General features: G+C 40.0%; 1 protein-coding gene across 1 annotated transcript; it reads right to left on the bottom strand.

Annotated features, from left to right (window-relative positions):
- Positions 1-8158: 8158 nt before the first annotated feature.
- Positions 8159-13038, bottom strand: LOC146486221 (5-hydroxytryptamine receptor 4-like). The gene is made up of 2 exons (XM_085099594.1): positions 11478-13038; positions 8159-11368 (listed from the first exon to the last, which is right to left on the bottom strand). Exon 2 carries the CDS (start codon positions 9802-9804, stop codon positions 8857-8859), a length of 948 nt encoding a protein of 315 aa, XP_084955720.1. The 5' UTR covers positions 9805-11368; positions 11478-13038; the 3' UTR covers positions 8159-8856.
- Between the last annotated feature and the right edge of the window lie 977 nt (positions 13039-14015).

Below are 14015 nucleotides of genomic sequence, written 5' to 3'. Positions count from 1 at the left end.
TATTGGGACATCTCTGTTAAGCATTTCACTAAAGTGCTCCACCCATCTCTGCAGCCTTTCTTGCGCTTCTGTCTTGAGCACCCCTTGTTTGTCTTTCACGCCTACTTCTTGTCTCTTCCATTCCCCGGCTATTGTCTTGGTTATGTTGTGTAGCTCCTTGTTTCTACCATTCTCTTTTCTGCTGCTGCATCCCTCTCCTCCATCCAATTCCTCTTATCCTCCCTAGCACTTTGTTTCACTTCCTTGTTTTTCGCATTGTATTCTTGTCTCCTTCTCTGTTTCAATCGTTCTGATCTTGCGCTTCCATTTTAAGTTTTGCCTCTTTCCTCTCCTTAATTTTTTCCCATGTTTTGTCCCCTATTCATGGCTTGCTCTGCTTTTTTGACCACCCAATAACTTTCTTCGCAGCATTTCTAAAAGTCTCCAAAATCTTATCATGTTCTTCCTCTGGATCGTGTTAGTGTTCCTTTATTGGTTTTGATCACTTTTCTTTCAATATCGGTTCGACGCTTTCCTGAAGTTTTAGGAAAATCCAAAAATCCAAGATGGCGGATCCAAGATGGCCGCCATCTGGTAATGTTGACATAATTATCACGCCACATGACGTCATAAATTCCCATTGTGGACCTCAAAAGAAATGTCTTTGGACGTACTATTTATCCTCCAATTCTCACTGCCATAGCTTTTGTTCCTACCAAGTTATGGAGGCGGAGGAGGGAGGGAGGGGGGGGGGGGGGTGATATCCGCCCTCCCCTTGGCCCCAGAAGAAAAAAAAAAGCCCGGTCTAGACCCATAGGGTTAATAGAATCTAGCGGGTATGCTTGACCTGGTACGACTGTAAATAAAGTTTTTCAATGGAATTGTAGGGGTATCGAATGATCTTTGCGAGCGTTTGCGAGCATGCGAGCAGTTTTTTTATTTTTGCGAGCACGAGCAGTTGTTAAATTTTTGTTGCGAGCAGTGAGCACTTTAGAAAAATACAGACGGCGAGCAGCGAGTACTTCTAGTACTTTGCAATTTTTTTGCTAGCCGAAATCTCTCTTTTATTAATAGGATACGTTGTTTTAGGCCAAGTAATAGCTAATAATCTGGCTGACACCCTCAAAACAGAACAATAGTTACAGGCTGAACTGTTGAAAAAAAGACTGAAGCCAGAGTTAAGGATGTTTAAACTTTTTTGTTTTAACCCTATCATAACTGATTTATCGTTTTTATGTGTAAAAAAATAACTACAAAGAATTAACGAATTTCGAGCAATCGAGCACATGTTAACGAGGATGCGAGCATGCGAGACGTTGCAAAAACTTTGCGAGCACCCGTGTAATTTTTTTCGAGCAATTTGAGCGAAGGACAAATTTTGCGAGCACTTTTAAATTAAATGGGACCATTCGATACCCCTTATTGTTAAAGGAATTGAATTAAAAATAACTCAGCTTTAAAGGTCAATAAATGGAGGGAGAGTTATAGAGATGGAGTGGAAGGCTAAATGAAAAATTTCGGGGGGCGGGGTGGGGAGGGTGGCTTTTATACATAGGGTATAGACAAGAGACTCTTGGTATAAAGGGACTTAATAGAGCTTTTACCATATGAGTCCTATTTTTGTTGGTTTTTCTACGGATGGATGCACGTGAAATGCCTGCGAGTATAAAACTGTGAACTTTAGCTGCTTCCCGTTCCATAAACTGAAGTGTTAGCGAAATTAGGTGTTTGAATGGGTAACATTAACTTAGCGTTTTTATAACTGATAGGATCTGGCGTATGCGCTGTGCTATGGAAAGATCTATTTATAAGTGTTTGCGATAGACATGCCCCATTGAAGACTAAACGCACGCGGCCCTCTAGAAGTCTCCTTGGATTACTACCGTACTGAAAAAACGGATGAACTTCAGAGACCGTCTTAAGAGGAAAGCTATTAAAACCAGAGATCCGTCCACGTGGAACCAATTTCGAAAAACGAAAAACCAAGTAAATGGGGAAATCAAGTCTGCTAAAAAGGCCTACTACAAAACTGTCTTCAATAGTTGTGTTAAAGATCAACGTAAAACCTGGAAAACGGTCAACAAATTGACATCTCGCAAATCAAATAAAACTGTCATAAATGAAATACAATATCAAGGGCAAAATTTGAAGAGTCAAGCAGACGTCGCTGAATCATTAAATACTTTCTTTACTGAAATTGGACCTAACCTTAGCCGACATGTTGAGGATGTTGAGACCACCTATGAAGAATTTCTTTGTGCAACTGACAAAGAGTTCGTCTTTGGGGCCTGAACAACATCGGCACATATTTTTCCTCTGCTCTCAAAACTTTGTAAGTCTAAGGCTACAGGACTAGATAATATTTCAGCTAAATTGTTACGGAAGTGCCCGGATTTAATTGCAGTCTCTCACTTATATATTTAACCAACCCCTGTTAAGTGGTATTTTTCCTGATGAGTGGAAGTCTGCTAGGGTTACCCCATTGTATAAAAATTCTGGAAAACGCAATGATCCCACAAGCTATCGACCAATATCAGTAATCCCTGTCGTGGATAAAATATTTGAACGGTTTGTGTATGACCAGTTATACCACTATCTTACTGAAAACTGTATTCTTTCTCGTTATCAATCCAGATTTCGTTCTCTACACTCTACGGTTACTGCGTTACTCGAAGCTACGGATAGTTGGGCCATGAATATTGATCACGGTTTCGTCAATGTTGTTGTTTTTCTAGATTTAAAAAAGGCTTTCGACACCGTCGACCACAATATTCTATTAACAAAATTGCAATTCTATGTAATACGTGGTCTCTGTCACAAATGGTTTACGTCATATTTTAGCAATCGCACTCAAAACTCCTTTATGTCCACTCCAAAATTAGTCAAATGTGGTGTCCCCCAGGGAACAATTCTAGGACCCTTACTTTTTCTATTATATATTAATGACCTGCCTAATTGTCTGTATTTTTCACAACCTCCAATGTATGCAGATGACACCAGCCTCACCTTCACTAGCGCAGATTTAAAACGTATTGATGACTGCCTTAACTATGATTTAAACAGGGTGTATACATGGCTATCTGCCAATAAACTGACCTTGAATTTAACAAAAACTGAATTCATGTTAGTTGCGTCGAGACAGAAGTTATCAACATTTCCTGAAATTCCTTCTTTCAGCATAAATGACCATCCAATGGAGCAGGTGTCAACCACGAAATCTCTTGGTGTGCATATCGACCAAAACATGAACTGGGAATGTCAGAACATTTTTAAAAAGATTGCTTCTGCTTTGGGCGCAATTAAGCGAATAAGACATCGTATACCTTTTAACATATTAAGTAATGTATATGACGCCCCAGTTCAACCACAGTTTAATTACGGTAGTGATGTTTGGGGCAGCTGTGGCAGTGGTCTTTCTGAAAAGCTTCAGAAGCTCCAAAATTGTGCAGCCCGTATTTTAATGTGTGCCAATTATGACTCTAACATTGATGAATTGTTCCGGGTACTGGGTTGGCGTAAACTAAAATACCAAAGATTGGAATCAGCTGCTATTATGATGTACAAATCTTTACATGGAATGACCCCTGAATATCTGAGTTCTAGATTTGTTTCTCGAAACGACGTAACATCATATCGATTAAGGAATACTGAAAATAAATTGGCTCTTCCGCAGCCCCGCACCAATTATTTAAAGAAGAGTTTCTCTTATAGTGGAGCCGGGTTGTGGAACGGCCTATCTAGTGACCTTCGTGCAGCCACATCTTTACATGATTTTAAATCTAATCTACGTCACCACAGTTTTGAATAAGTTTTAACACGGCATCCTTGTAAAGCAGCTTTTAGTATGTGGTTAACAGTAGTTTAGGTAAGATAGGTTAGTTAGGTATGATTTTTGTTATCTTTTATCTTTTATCTCTGAATGTATGTCTAATATTTGTTGAAGGATTTACCGTGTCTAAATAAAGTTACCATACCATACCATACCATATCTCATGTGATCTCCCTCTCTCATTCTTGACTCCAGAGCTCTTCCCTATTGTGCATGACTGACGGCGGGAAGGGGTATGACGTTGACGTAGTCAAAGCCGAGCGGCTCTAGGGTCGAGAATACCTCCTCCCAAAGTGTTATATTTCATTTTCTAATAAATTCACAGGGCCCAGAGGAGTCAAATTTGATGTAAATTCCGGCTAAATTCCCTGGAAATGTGCGGCGCAAACCGATTTTGTCGATTAAAACACAAGCACGTGATCAAACAAAGTGGCATGGGATCTCATTACGCTTCCGTTGAAAGATTATCCCCAAGACACAACCCGCATGCATCAATGACTGTGGGCGCATCACCGTAGCTTACGGTGGGCTTAAGGCACTTCGTGCCATCGGCGACGATCGTTTCCCCAACAGGCCACCATACCTGGCTTGGGGATAATCTTTCAACAGACGCGTAATAAGATCCCATGACGCTTTGTTCGATCAGTATTTAAGGTTACCGGATATCCTCGAAAGACGTTTTTTTTTTTTTTTTTTTTTGCCAAAAAAAATTTTGAGGCCAAATGAAACATTACTAGCCTCTTTTCATTTTTAATAAAAAATATGTAAAACCCTGGTAACTCGAACTCTGAAGGGAAACGAAAAACTGTTCGAGTTAGCGGGGTTTCGAGTTATCGGGGTCGATTAAAATATTCAATTTTCCAGGTTAATAATTAATAGTCCATTGATTTTCAGCACTTTGGTATACAATACAGTGTAAATTAAACTTATTTCACGAGAAATTAATACATTTTACGACAACTGTAACGATAATGCATTCTTACGACAATGCAATACTGTGAATGTAACTTAGTTTATTTAATACACTCAATTCATGTTCCCTTTTCCGTCGTCCAGTCTTTGTTCTAGAATTCGATCACAGGATAAGAAAAACTAATGGGATATCTCAATGGGCACCCGTGGCGAGTTATAAGAACCAGAAATTCGAGTTATCGGGATAAATTTTGATCAAGGGAAACGAAATTTAGTTCGAGTTAGCGGGGGAGTTCGAGTTATCCGACTTCGAGTTACCGGGGTCCTACTGTATTACAAATGTTGAAACGTGCGCGAATTAAGTTTTTTCAAATGAAACTCTATCACCCGCCAGAGTGCTATAAGCCAATTAAAATGTGTCAGAGTCAGGGCTTCCCGTGATGTTTTTCGCGGTAAAACATCCTGAGTCGTTCATTTCAATAATAATCGATATATCGAGTTCTTTGAGGCCCTTTCCCTCCCCACATATTGCGCTCAACGCTGGCCTCCAGGTTGCAGGTGAAAATATCTCCATCAAACCTGCAAAGCAGAAAAACTCGGACATTGAACTGCAAGTTTGCGACGGCAATTTATTCGCATTGATAATGGTATATATAAACAGTCCTTCAACGTACCCCAGTGACCGCATTTCTGCCTGCAGCTGTTCTTTCGGATCGATGGGGCTCACCGTCGAGGCCACTGCAGTTTTCCTTTTCTTCGAAGAATTTTTTCTGCCCGGCATTTCGCAAGGAAATCCGAGAAATTCTGACTGGTAATAGAACTGCAGTTACGCACTCAACAATTTTCCGGCGCGACACCAATAATCTCAGGGAACTCAACCGTAGGTCTCCTGTAATTCTATTGGCTTTCGACGTCGGCGGCATCCACAGTGTTGAAATATGGCGCAGCAAGGGCGCGAAATGTTTGTAAACCTTTAGAAGCGGAACAACCTACTTCGTTTTTACGCGAGTGTGCTTTCTTTAAAGTAATTTATACGGTAGAAGAATTTGACGGATTGCCTTGAAATTTGGCCCGAAGATTCCCAAGACACCGAGCAAAAAAACTGTGTGAGGGACTTCCGTTTTGTAAAATTGATCTCCCGCAATGGCCTTCGTCGTAAAACGTATCGGTGAGTTTTTGATCATCAAAATTGACAGTAAAATTGCGAAGCAACCAATAGGAATATCGAAAAGGCCTCACACAGTTTTGAAGATTAATGCCTTGCGATTGATATGATGCAGTAGTTTTGATTCTGTGGTCGATACCCGATAAATTCGCTCAAAGAGACATCAGTCGTTTTGGGCTTTTGGTACGCACTCTCCTTACGGCTAGAAAAAATCAAAGCGAAATAATTTTTACCGGATAGTACATTTCATTAGCTTTGTACTGATATGTAGTTTATGGTTGGGAGCAACTAGGGAATACCCCGCCACTCCAAAAGTGACCCTGGAACGAGCGGATACATGGCTACGCAGCTACGCGGTTACGCGGCTACGCGGCTACTGGCTACGCAGCTACCTGGCTACGTGGCTACGCGGCTACGTGGCTGCTTGGCTACGTGGCTACGCGGCTACGCGGCTACGCGGCTACGTGGCTACGCAGCTACGTGGCTTCTCACACAAAGAACGAGGCATAGTCATACAGTCATGTACTTCTACGTGGCTACATGGCTACGCAGCTACGTGGTATCTGCGTAGCCACGTAGCCACTCTTTTCAGGATTACTTTTGGAGTGGCGGGGTATTCCCTAGTTAAAGATTATGGAGACCCGCGAAGGTATCCGGTAACCTTAAAGCAACAAAATCGGTTTGCACTGTAATTTTCCAAGAAATTTAGCCGGAATTTACATCAAATTTGACTCTTCTGCGCCTTGTAATAAATTTTCGCCCGAGTAAATGGAAAAATTTGTCGGCACGTAAGAGACCCTGCTTATGTGCTTTTAAGGCCCTGTTTGGACGTCAAACTTCTCATGAGCCGAACCTAAAAGTTTGAATTAAGCACATGAGAAGTTAGCGATTCGACGTCCGGATCAATTGAGAAACGGATATTTGAATTTCTGGAATTTGGAACAGCTCAGCCGGGAATTTCGGCTTTGGAACGCCTTTTAGTGGAACGGCTCGGTGTTATTGACACGTCGAGCTTTTCATAAGCTGAACCTAATGCAAGAATTACATGTATTTCTGAATATAACAGCGCTAGTGATTGGCTGAAAACTGTTAGCGTGATTCAGGAGATTGATCACGCAGAAACCTTTCAGTCGAAGTCAAAACAGAACTGGGCTACATAAAACGTTTACTTTCAAGCTCGTCTTGAAATGCTTAATTCTGAAAATAGTTAACTCGCTTTGGGCTTCCTTATGAATAATTAATTAATCCGAACGGGAAAAGCGAAATTTATTGGATAAGTTTATCCGAAATTTGAGGAATAAATTTGAAAGCCTTTTTTTTTTTTTTTTTTTTTTTGATATTACAACAAGCCGCGATCACCTTCAAAAGAGACTGATAAAGTTGAGGTTTGGTAAACGTCAAGGTTGCAATTATTTCGAATTCTGCCAGGATTTCAAGGCGAACTGAAAAGCCACAAAAAAAAAAAACTGACAATTTTACCGCTAAGAGATGGTAACATTATCGAAATTAATTTCCAAACCAGTTTAAAGAAAAGCAAAAGGTGTTGTTTAGAGAATCGTGTATTGAAAAATTTCACTGCAGTTGATAATTTGTAAACTCAGCGATCATAAATTGGCGAATGGGAGTTTATGAAGCCGCTGTATGCAGAGGGAAAGTTCTATTTTGTTGAACTTCTTCCAAAAACTGCCACTGAAACCAGTTTAAAGTAAAAGGAAAGATGCATATAGAATTGTGTACTTATAAATTTCACTGCACTTGTTAATTTGCAAACAAACTAAACGATCATGAATTGGTAAGTGACTCATGAAGCCGCTGAACATCTGCAGCGGCAAAGTTCTATTTTGTTGAACTTCTTTATAAATCTGTCACCGGCTTGAAATTTCTTAATTGCCTGATGAAGTTTTACTTTTTCTCATGGGCTCTGTAGTCTTGAAATGAAACTAATTTTAACGGTTTTTTCTCTGATAGACCTCCGCACCAAAACCGCCGCAATTTTATCCCTCCTTTTTGAAGGCGGTGGATCGCATGTTATTGCTAACACCTTAATATTAAATGTTGGTGAAAATTGTCTTCAAATAGATGAAATGTTTATTAACATATGGATAACAAACACCATAACTGACCCAAAACCAGGAGATGGCGAATGAAAATACAATTTGTAGGTCACAGCATCAGTCTACCTCACAGGCAATTAATTTACTTTTAACCCCGTAAGGATAGCAAAACGGAAAACAGGTCAATTATATTTATTCGTGAAATAAAATATACGGGGAGACCAAAGAAACGTATTTAATAAACTTCCAACAGAGTAATGCCTCGCTTGGTCAAAATATTCTTTGTTCAAACGTAATAAATGATTGATTAATTCACAAAGCCGGGTTTAGCTTGTGATAAACACAGCTGGAAGCCGTCTGGCGCAAAGACCTTTGCTGAGCTTGTGATTCAATGCAGTGAAAATTGAAACGTCTCAATTCTAACGTTAATAAATCCGACTGGGAAAATAAATAATAGCGGTTTCGTATTTGTCTTTTTTATTATTATTTCCTTTTTTTTTTTTTTTGGTTCAATCTGTATCAACCGGCCATTTGCCAATAACTGTAGGGAGGCTTTGTCCGGAAGGCCTAAGTTGTCACCTCAGAAATTCGGCTTTAGTTGGAAAGAACATCTTAACTGAGTTTACTTCGGCAAAATGTCAGCCTCAAATTTCGTATCACTAGAAAACTAATCCCTTTCGTTTCGGAGGAGCAAATATCTCGATAAAAACGCGAAAAACGTCAGCTACTGTTTTCGTAAAACCATCAACAGCTCGTGGAATTAGATTCGGTTTCCTGAAATTTGCTGTAACTTGAATTTTTAGCTAAATCAACGGAACAGATCAAACTTTATTAGGTTACACAGTTATGCCTTTAAACGGGGACAAAACCGGCAATCGGAGAACACAGGAGAACACTTTTTTTAAAATTTATTTGTCTTAAATGTTCTCGTTGCCGGGTTTCCCTGTGATAAGCGCTCGAGCGGCCTGTCTGAACTGCGCTCTGTAAAGAGTGTAAATAAAAGGATTGAACGAAGATTGGATGAACAAAAAAAGAAAGCAAATCCGAAAAAACAAGGGACTCGATAAAAAAGAATTTGGAGTATCAACAACGTAGCTAAAATTATGTACAGTTTTTGGCAACCAGCACGCGACAAATGTCAAAACGACGACTACGCACGATGTTGTTCCTTTCTTTAGCCGAGAAACATCCGCGGTGGTCAACTCCTCGGACTCCTGTTCTATCTGTAACTGATCTGGCGATGAGAACGCTCCAGTTCTCTGTTTAGGTCTTCTGTGCTCGCGTATTTTGCAAATGATTTTAATATTGACCACTAAGATAACAGCCTGGAAGATGATAACGGGAGCGATGATAATTCCAATATCATACAGTTTGCCTGTAAGATGGCGCTGTTTATCTTCCGTTGAATGGTACCAAGTGTTTCGTGTCGCTGCCACAGCAACGGGAATCAGCCAAACCACGGCTAAAATGGCGCCTACCCGGAGTCTGGTCATCTTTGCCTTGTACTGTAACGGCCGCAGAATGGCGAGATAACGATCATAAGTTATAGCGCAAATGTTTAGGGTTGTAGTACAAAGAGCAAAGTCTCTCGCCTTTCTCAAAAGCCAGCAGTAGTGGGTTAGAAAGTGGGAGCAGTCTTGGAAACAGTGGACAGTGTAAAATGGAATTACAAGGACAGACATTAGAACGTCTGACATTGAGAGGCTCAGAAGAAAAATATTCATATTATTGCGGCGCAATCTCTTGGCTGCAATAAACACAAAGCAGACGAAGGCATTACCAGCGAACATCAAAAGGCCAACCACAGCGTATGCTACTAAAAAGATAACTTCTTGTGTCTTATCACATTCCCACTTTCGAGTCATAGTTTTTCGGGTCGAATGGCTTCACAGCGCGGTTTCTTTGAGGATAATTTCAAGCCGTTTTATCACAGTGCAGCGATACTCATTGTTCCAGAGTGCCATGAATATGCAAGTGCGATCAGTGCCGCAAATTATTCAAAACATCCGCCAAATATAGTCACTGTTTGTGTTAAATTGATTCTTGTTTGGTTGTGGCAGGGGCTAAAGTCCGTCCAATGCCTCTGTAACACCGCCTAATTTGCCAGTAAAGACTTCAGTTGATCCAACCGGGAAAAGTCGCTAAGAAGAAACGAGGATCATTCGTCTGGTTGCGATATATATGCTGCCAAGATGAAGGCATGGTTTCCATGTCAAGTCATGACACTCTGTCATGTCTTTTTTAGACTGATTTACGCTGTAGAAGCTGGTTGGCGTCAGGACGAATTTGATTTCGGTATGCTGCGGCCCTGCTATGCGATTGGAAGAGACTGCGTGTGCTGCTAAGATCATGGAGTACGCTAATACATCAAGACAGCCGCAGTTTTGTAAGCATCTGCGCTCTTTATTTCGCTAGGTCTTACTGTTGACCTGAAACCAAATTCATTTTTATTCATTTTTAATTAGCAAAGTTCTCCTATGATCAGAGGGCACCTTGCTAAGCCAATAGCTCGAGGGAAAGCAACACATCCCAATGAAGCTGATGACAAATACCCATTTGGCTCAGTCGATTTGTCAAGATTTTTTTACTTTTACTTCAAAATGGCAAACGCTGTTTAGATCACTTCCGCTGCTTCTGGTGCCTGAACAGTAATTGTCTTTTTTTTTATTGTTATCTCGACTCTTAAATTCACAAAGACATGGTGATATTTAGCTAAGAAGACACTTCATGTTCAGCTGGTAAATAGTATCTGCCATTCAGTAAGCCGCTGCGATAATTTTAGCATCGCCCTTCATTCCTCAGTCTTACTTCAATGGTCGCTCGTTACTGGATGGCCAAGCGAAACGAAACTGACACAGCGTAACCACAGGTTACCATCCGATTCCTAATTCAAGTTACCAATGAGCTGCGATCAGTCATCCTGACGGCTAATTCAAACGCCAAATTATCCTCTTTATAACATCTTTTCGATTCCATCTTAATTTGCAAAGGCTGGATATCGTTAAGAACAGATGAAGCTAGATGACACCATGCTAAGCCGAAGAGCCGGTAATGGGCGATTGCCAATTATGTAGATCTCACAATCAGTTGCTCTATGTCACCTAGTAATCAACGGTTGTAAAGGCTGGGAGAAGAAGACGTTTAGTTAAGCCAACAATACAGGCAATCTTTATTAAAATAAACCGTTAATTATTCATCTGGCAGATGAATAATTTATTCAGTTACCGAAGATTCGAGACGATGCCCCCTGGTTATTCACGCTGACAAAATTAAAATTACTTGCCATTCATTGTATTCATTTGATCTTTGAACCAAGTAAAATTTGCAATGGGAGTTTATTTGCAACTTCGAATTGAGATTACTTTTTGTCCTTTCTTCGTAGCAAAGGCTAATTATAAATATTTAGTTTAAAAAAATACACAGTTTCCGCTCTTGATTTTCAACTGCCTACTGAGAACGGCGTGTGATTGTTCGCAATAGATGACTTGCTATCTGGCGATGGTAGGTTTTCTGATCGATGGCCGATAACTTCAATTACATAATGTGTTGTTGATCGCCAACGGGTACGAACTGAACTGTGCTATTAGTGATGCTAAAAATACAGCAACAAAACGGCAGACACCTGCATGCAACCTCTTTTGAAGAAACCTTAGTTACTCATTTAGTAATCCGGTTTAAACAATATAGACAACGAAGACCAAAGTTTGTTAGCCTACTTCATGTTTTGTTTTTTTCTACTGCTGTTTATTCATCTGGCCACCTAGGGATGATGAAGATGGTACAATTTGTGACGAATGATTGACAAATCCTACGTGGCTAGCTGATTTTCTGTTAGGAAAACCCTATCTTTAGCTATGATCAAGACCCGTCTGCTCAGCCAATAGTGTTCCTTGCACCTGTTCCTTTCATTTAAATTACGACTTCCTTCCATTTGCCGTAGGATAAGATCATATCGAAAAGCAATTTAAAACCCGCACGCCATTTCATGAAGAGCTGTATTAAACCTTCATGGTAATAAAAGTGAAAAGTTGAAGTTCACAGTTGATTTGCAAATGGAACTGGTAGGTTCAACGTTCAATAAAATTATAGCTATGAAAGATTATGTTTGTATGATCGCCGGCAAATGTTGCCTGTCGACAATCACCGAATGCTAATGTGTATAGCACACTGTCGGATACGTTGAGATCGTTTAGCGATTTTATCAGACCATCAAATTTAGAGCTCATAGAGCGGTTTTCCGTCAGTTCAGTTGAGTGCCGAAAGTACTTACACGTTTGTTTCGGTTTTATTTTACTACGCTTAGTGATTGGTTGGCAAAACTCGCGCCACTTTGTCTCAAACCAATCGTGACTAGCTGGCACACGTTTTCCCGCGTTTGGCGCCGGTTACATGCATTTGCTTCGAGTTCTGATTGGTCCATTTCGCTGTTCATGTCTATTGTGATTGGTCAGGTTAGAGCAATTACATTTGTTTTGGTTTTACTAGACACTCAATTGAAAACCGCTCTAGGATTTCGGCTTTTCATCGACTGCTTTCCTCGTGTTGGCAGAATAATGGCCAGGGTGCTCATTTTAAATCTACGGAAAGTAAATTTAAATATTTCATTTTTTAACCTCGATAGAAATTAAACTATAACCTCCTTCCTCCGTTTAACTCAGCAGGACATCTTGGATTAATTATCGATTGTCATTTATCTTGGCTCGACTATATTTCAAAACACCTGTACAAAATTGAAATTAGTAAAAACATAAAATAAATGTTATGGAAAAAGTGGAGCGTTTTCTAGGCCAAGATACTCTTACCACTCAACATGTACAGTATAATGCATACGGATGATCTTTTCTTTCGTTAAATGCCCATTTACAAAAAGCGATAATTAAACAATCTAAGCATTACTGAAACTACGTTTTGCCCTTTCTCTGTTACATTTACATTGTTATTTTTCTTCTTCTTTTTTGTCAACAATTGTTACTGTTTTGGTGTATCATGTGAAGATCAATAAAAATACAGTGAGTTATTTTAAATTTAGGATATAAATGACAGGAGGAGCGCGATTATTTATGGCGTGTTCGATTGACCCTATTCCGGAGTAGAAATACAGTAGAGCCCCGGTATTTCGAACTCTGACGGGAAAAGAAAAACTGTTCGAGTTATCACGAGAAACTAATACATTTTGTAACAACTATAACAATTATGCATTCTTACGACAACGCAATACTGTAAATGTAACTTTTAGTTTATTTAATATAATCAATTTATGTTCCCTTTTGCGTCGTCCAGTCTTTGCTCTAGTGTTAGAACTGGATCACAGTTTTTTGTTTGGGCATCAGTGGCGAGTTATAAGAACCAGAAATTCGATTTATCGGGGTAAATTTTGATCAAGGGAAACGAAGTTTAGTTCGAGTTAGCGGGGTTTTCGAGTTATCCCAGTTCGAGTTAACCGGGTAAAAATGACTGAAAAGTTGAAAATCAAGGGAATTGAGACATGAACTTGAGTTCAAGTTAGCGGGGAAGTTCGAGTTATCCGAGTTCGAGTTACTGGGGTTCTACTATACATACAACAGTGATTATTTCGTGACTAACTACAATTTTTTTTAATATGAATATTCGCGCATCAACACATACATAAGGTACAAAGCTGTTCATGTAGTTCTGTGGGGGACAGCGGCAAATTTCATACGCGCAATTCAAGACATGGACCTGGAAACTGAAAGCAAAGTAACTGTCAGTTTTTAGTTCTGAGTTCTTAAAAGAATGGAGAATTAAAGAAGGTTATGTCGGAGAAATGGGCCGTCCTTCCGTTGTGTAAGGCCACGAATTGTGTCATTGTGCTAAAATTGCGGCGTATATAACGGCGTTTTTGTTGATAGGACAGTAAATTCGGCTTACGTTCAGCACAAGTACAACCTGTTGTTAACATTTATGTTTATGTATGTTCGGTGGGGGAGGGGGTGAGGTGGAAGGTTTTGGAAGGATATAGGTTGCCCCAGTCTGCAAATTTTGGACCCTGTTTCAGAAGTGTTTTGCATTCAAAATGATAGCCCGTTCGCAACGTAGCCTCGTTCTACAATACGCA

Source organism: Pavona decussata, unplaced genomic scaffold, assembly GCF_977016875.1.
Source record: "Pavona decussata unplaced genomic scaffold, jaPavDecu1.1 SCAFFOLD_21, whole genome shotgun sequence".
NCBI lineage: Eukaryota > Metazoa > Cnidaria > Anthozoa > Scleractinia > Agariciidae > Pavona > Pavona decussata.
This window is presented reverse-complemented; position numbering and strand designations above follow the sequence as displayed.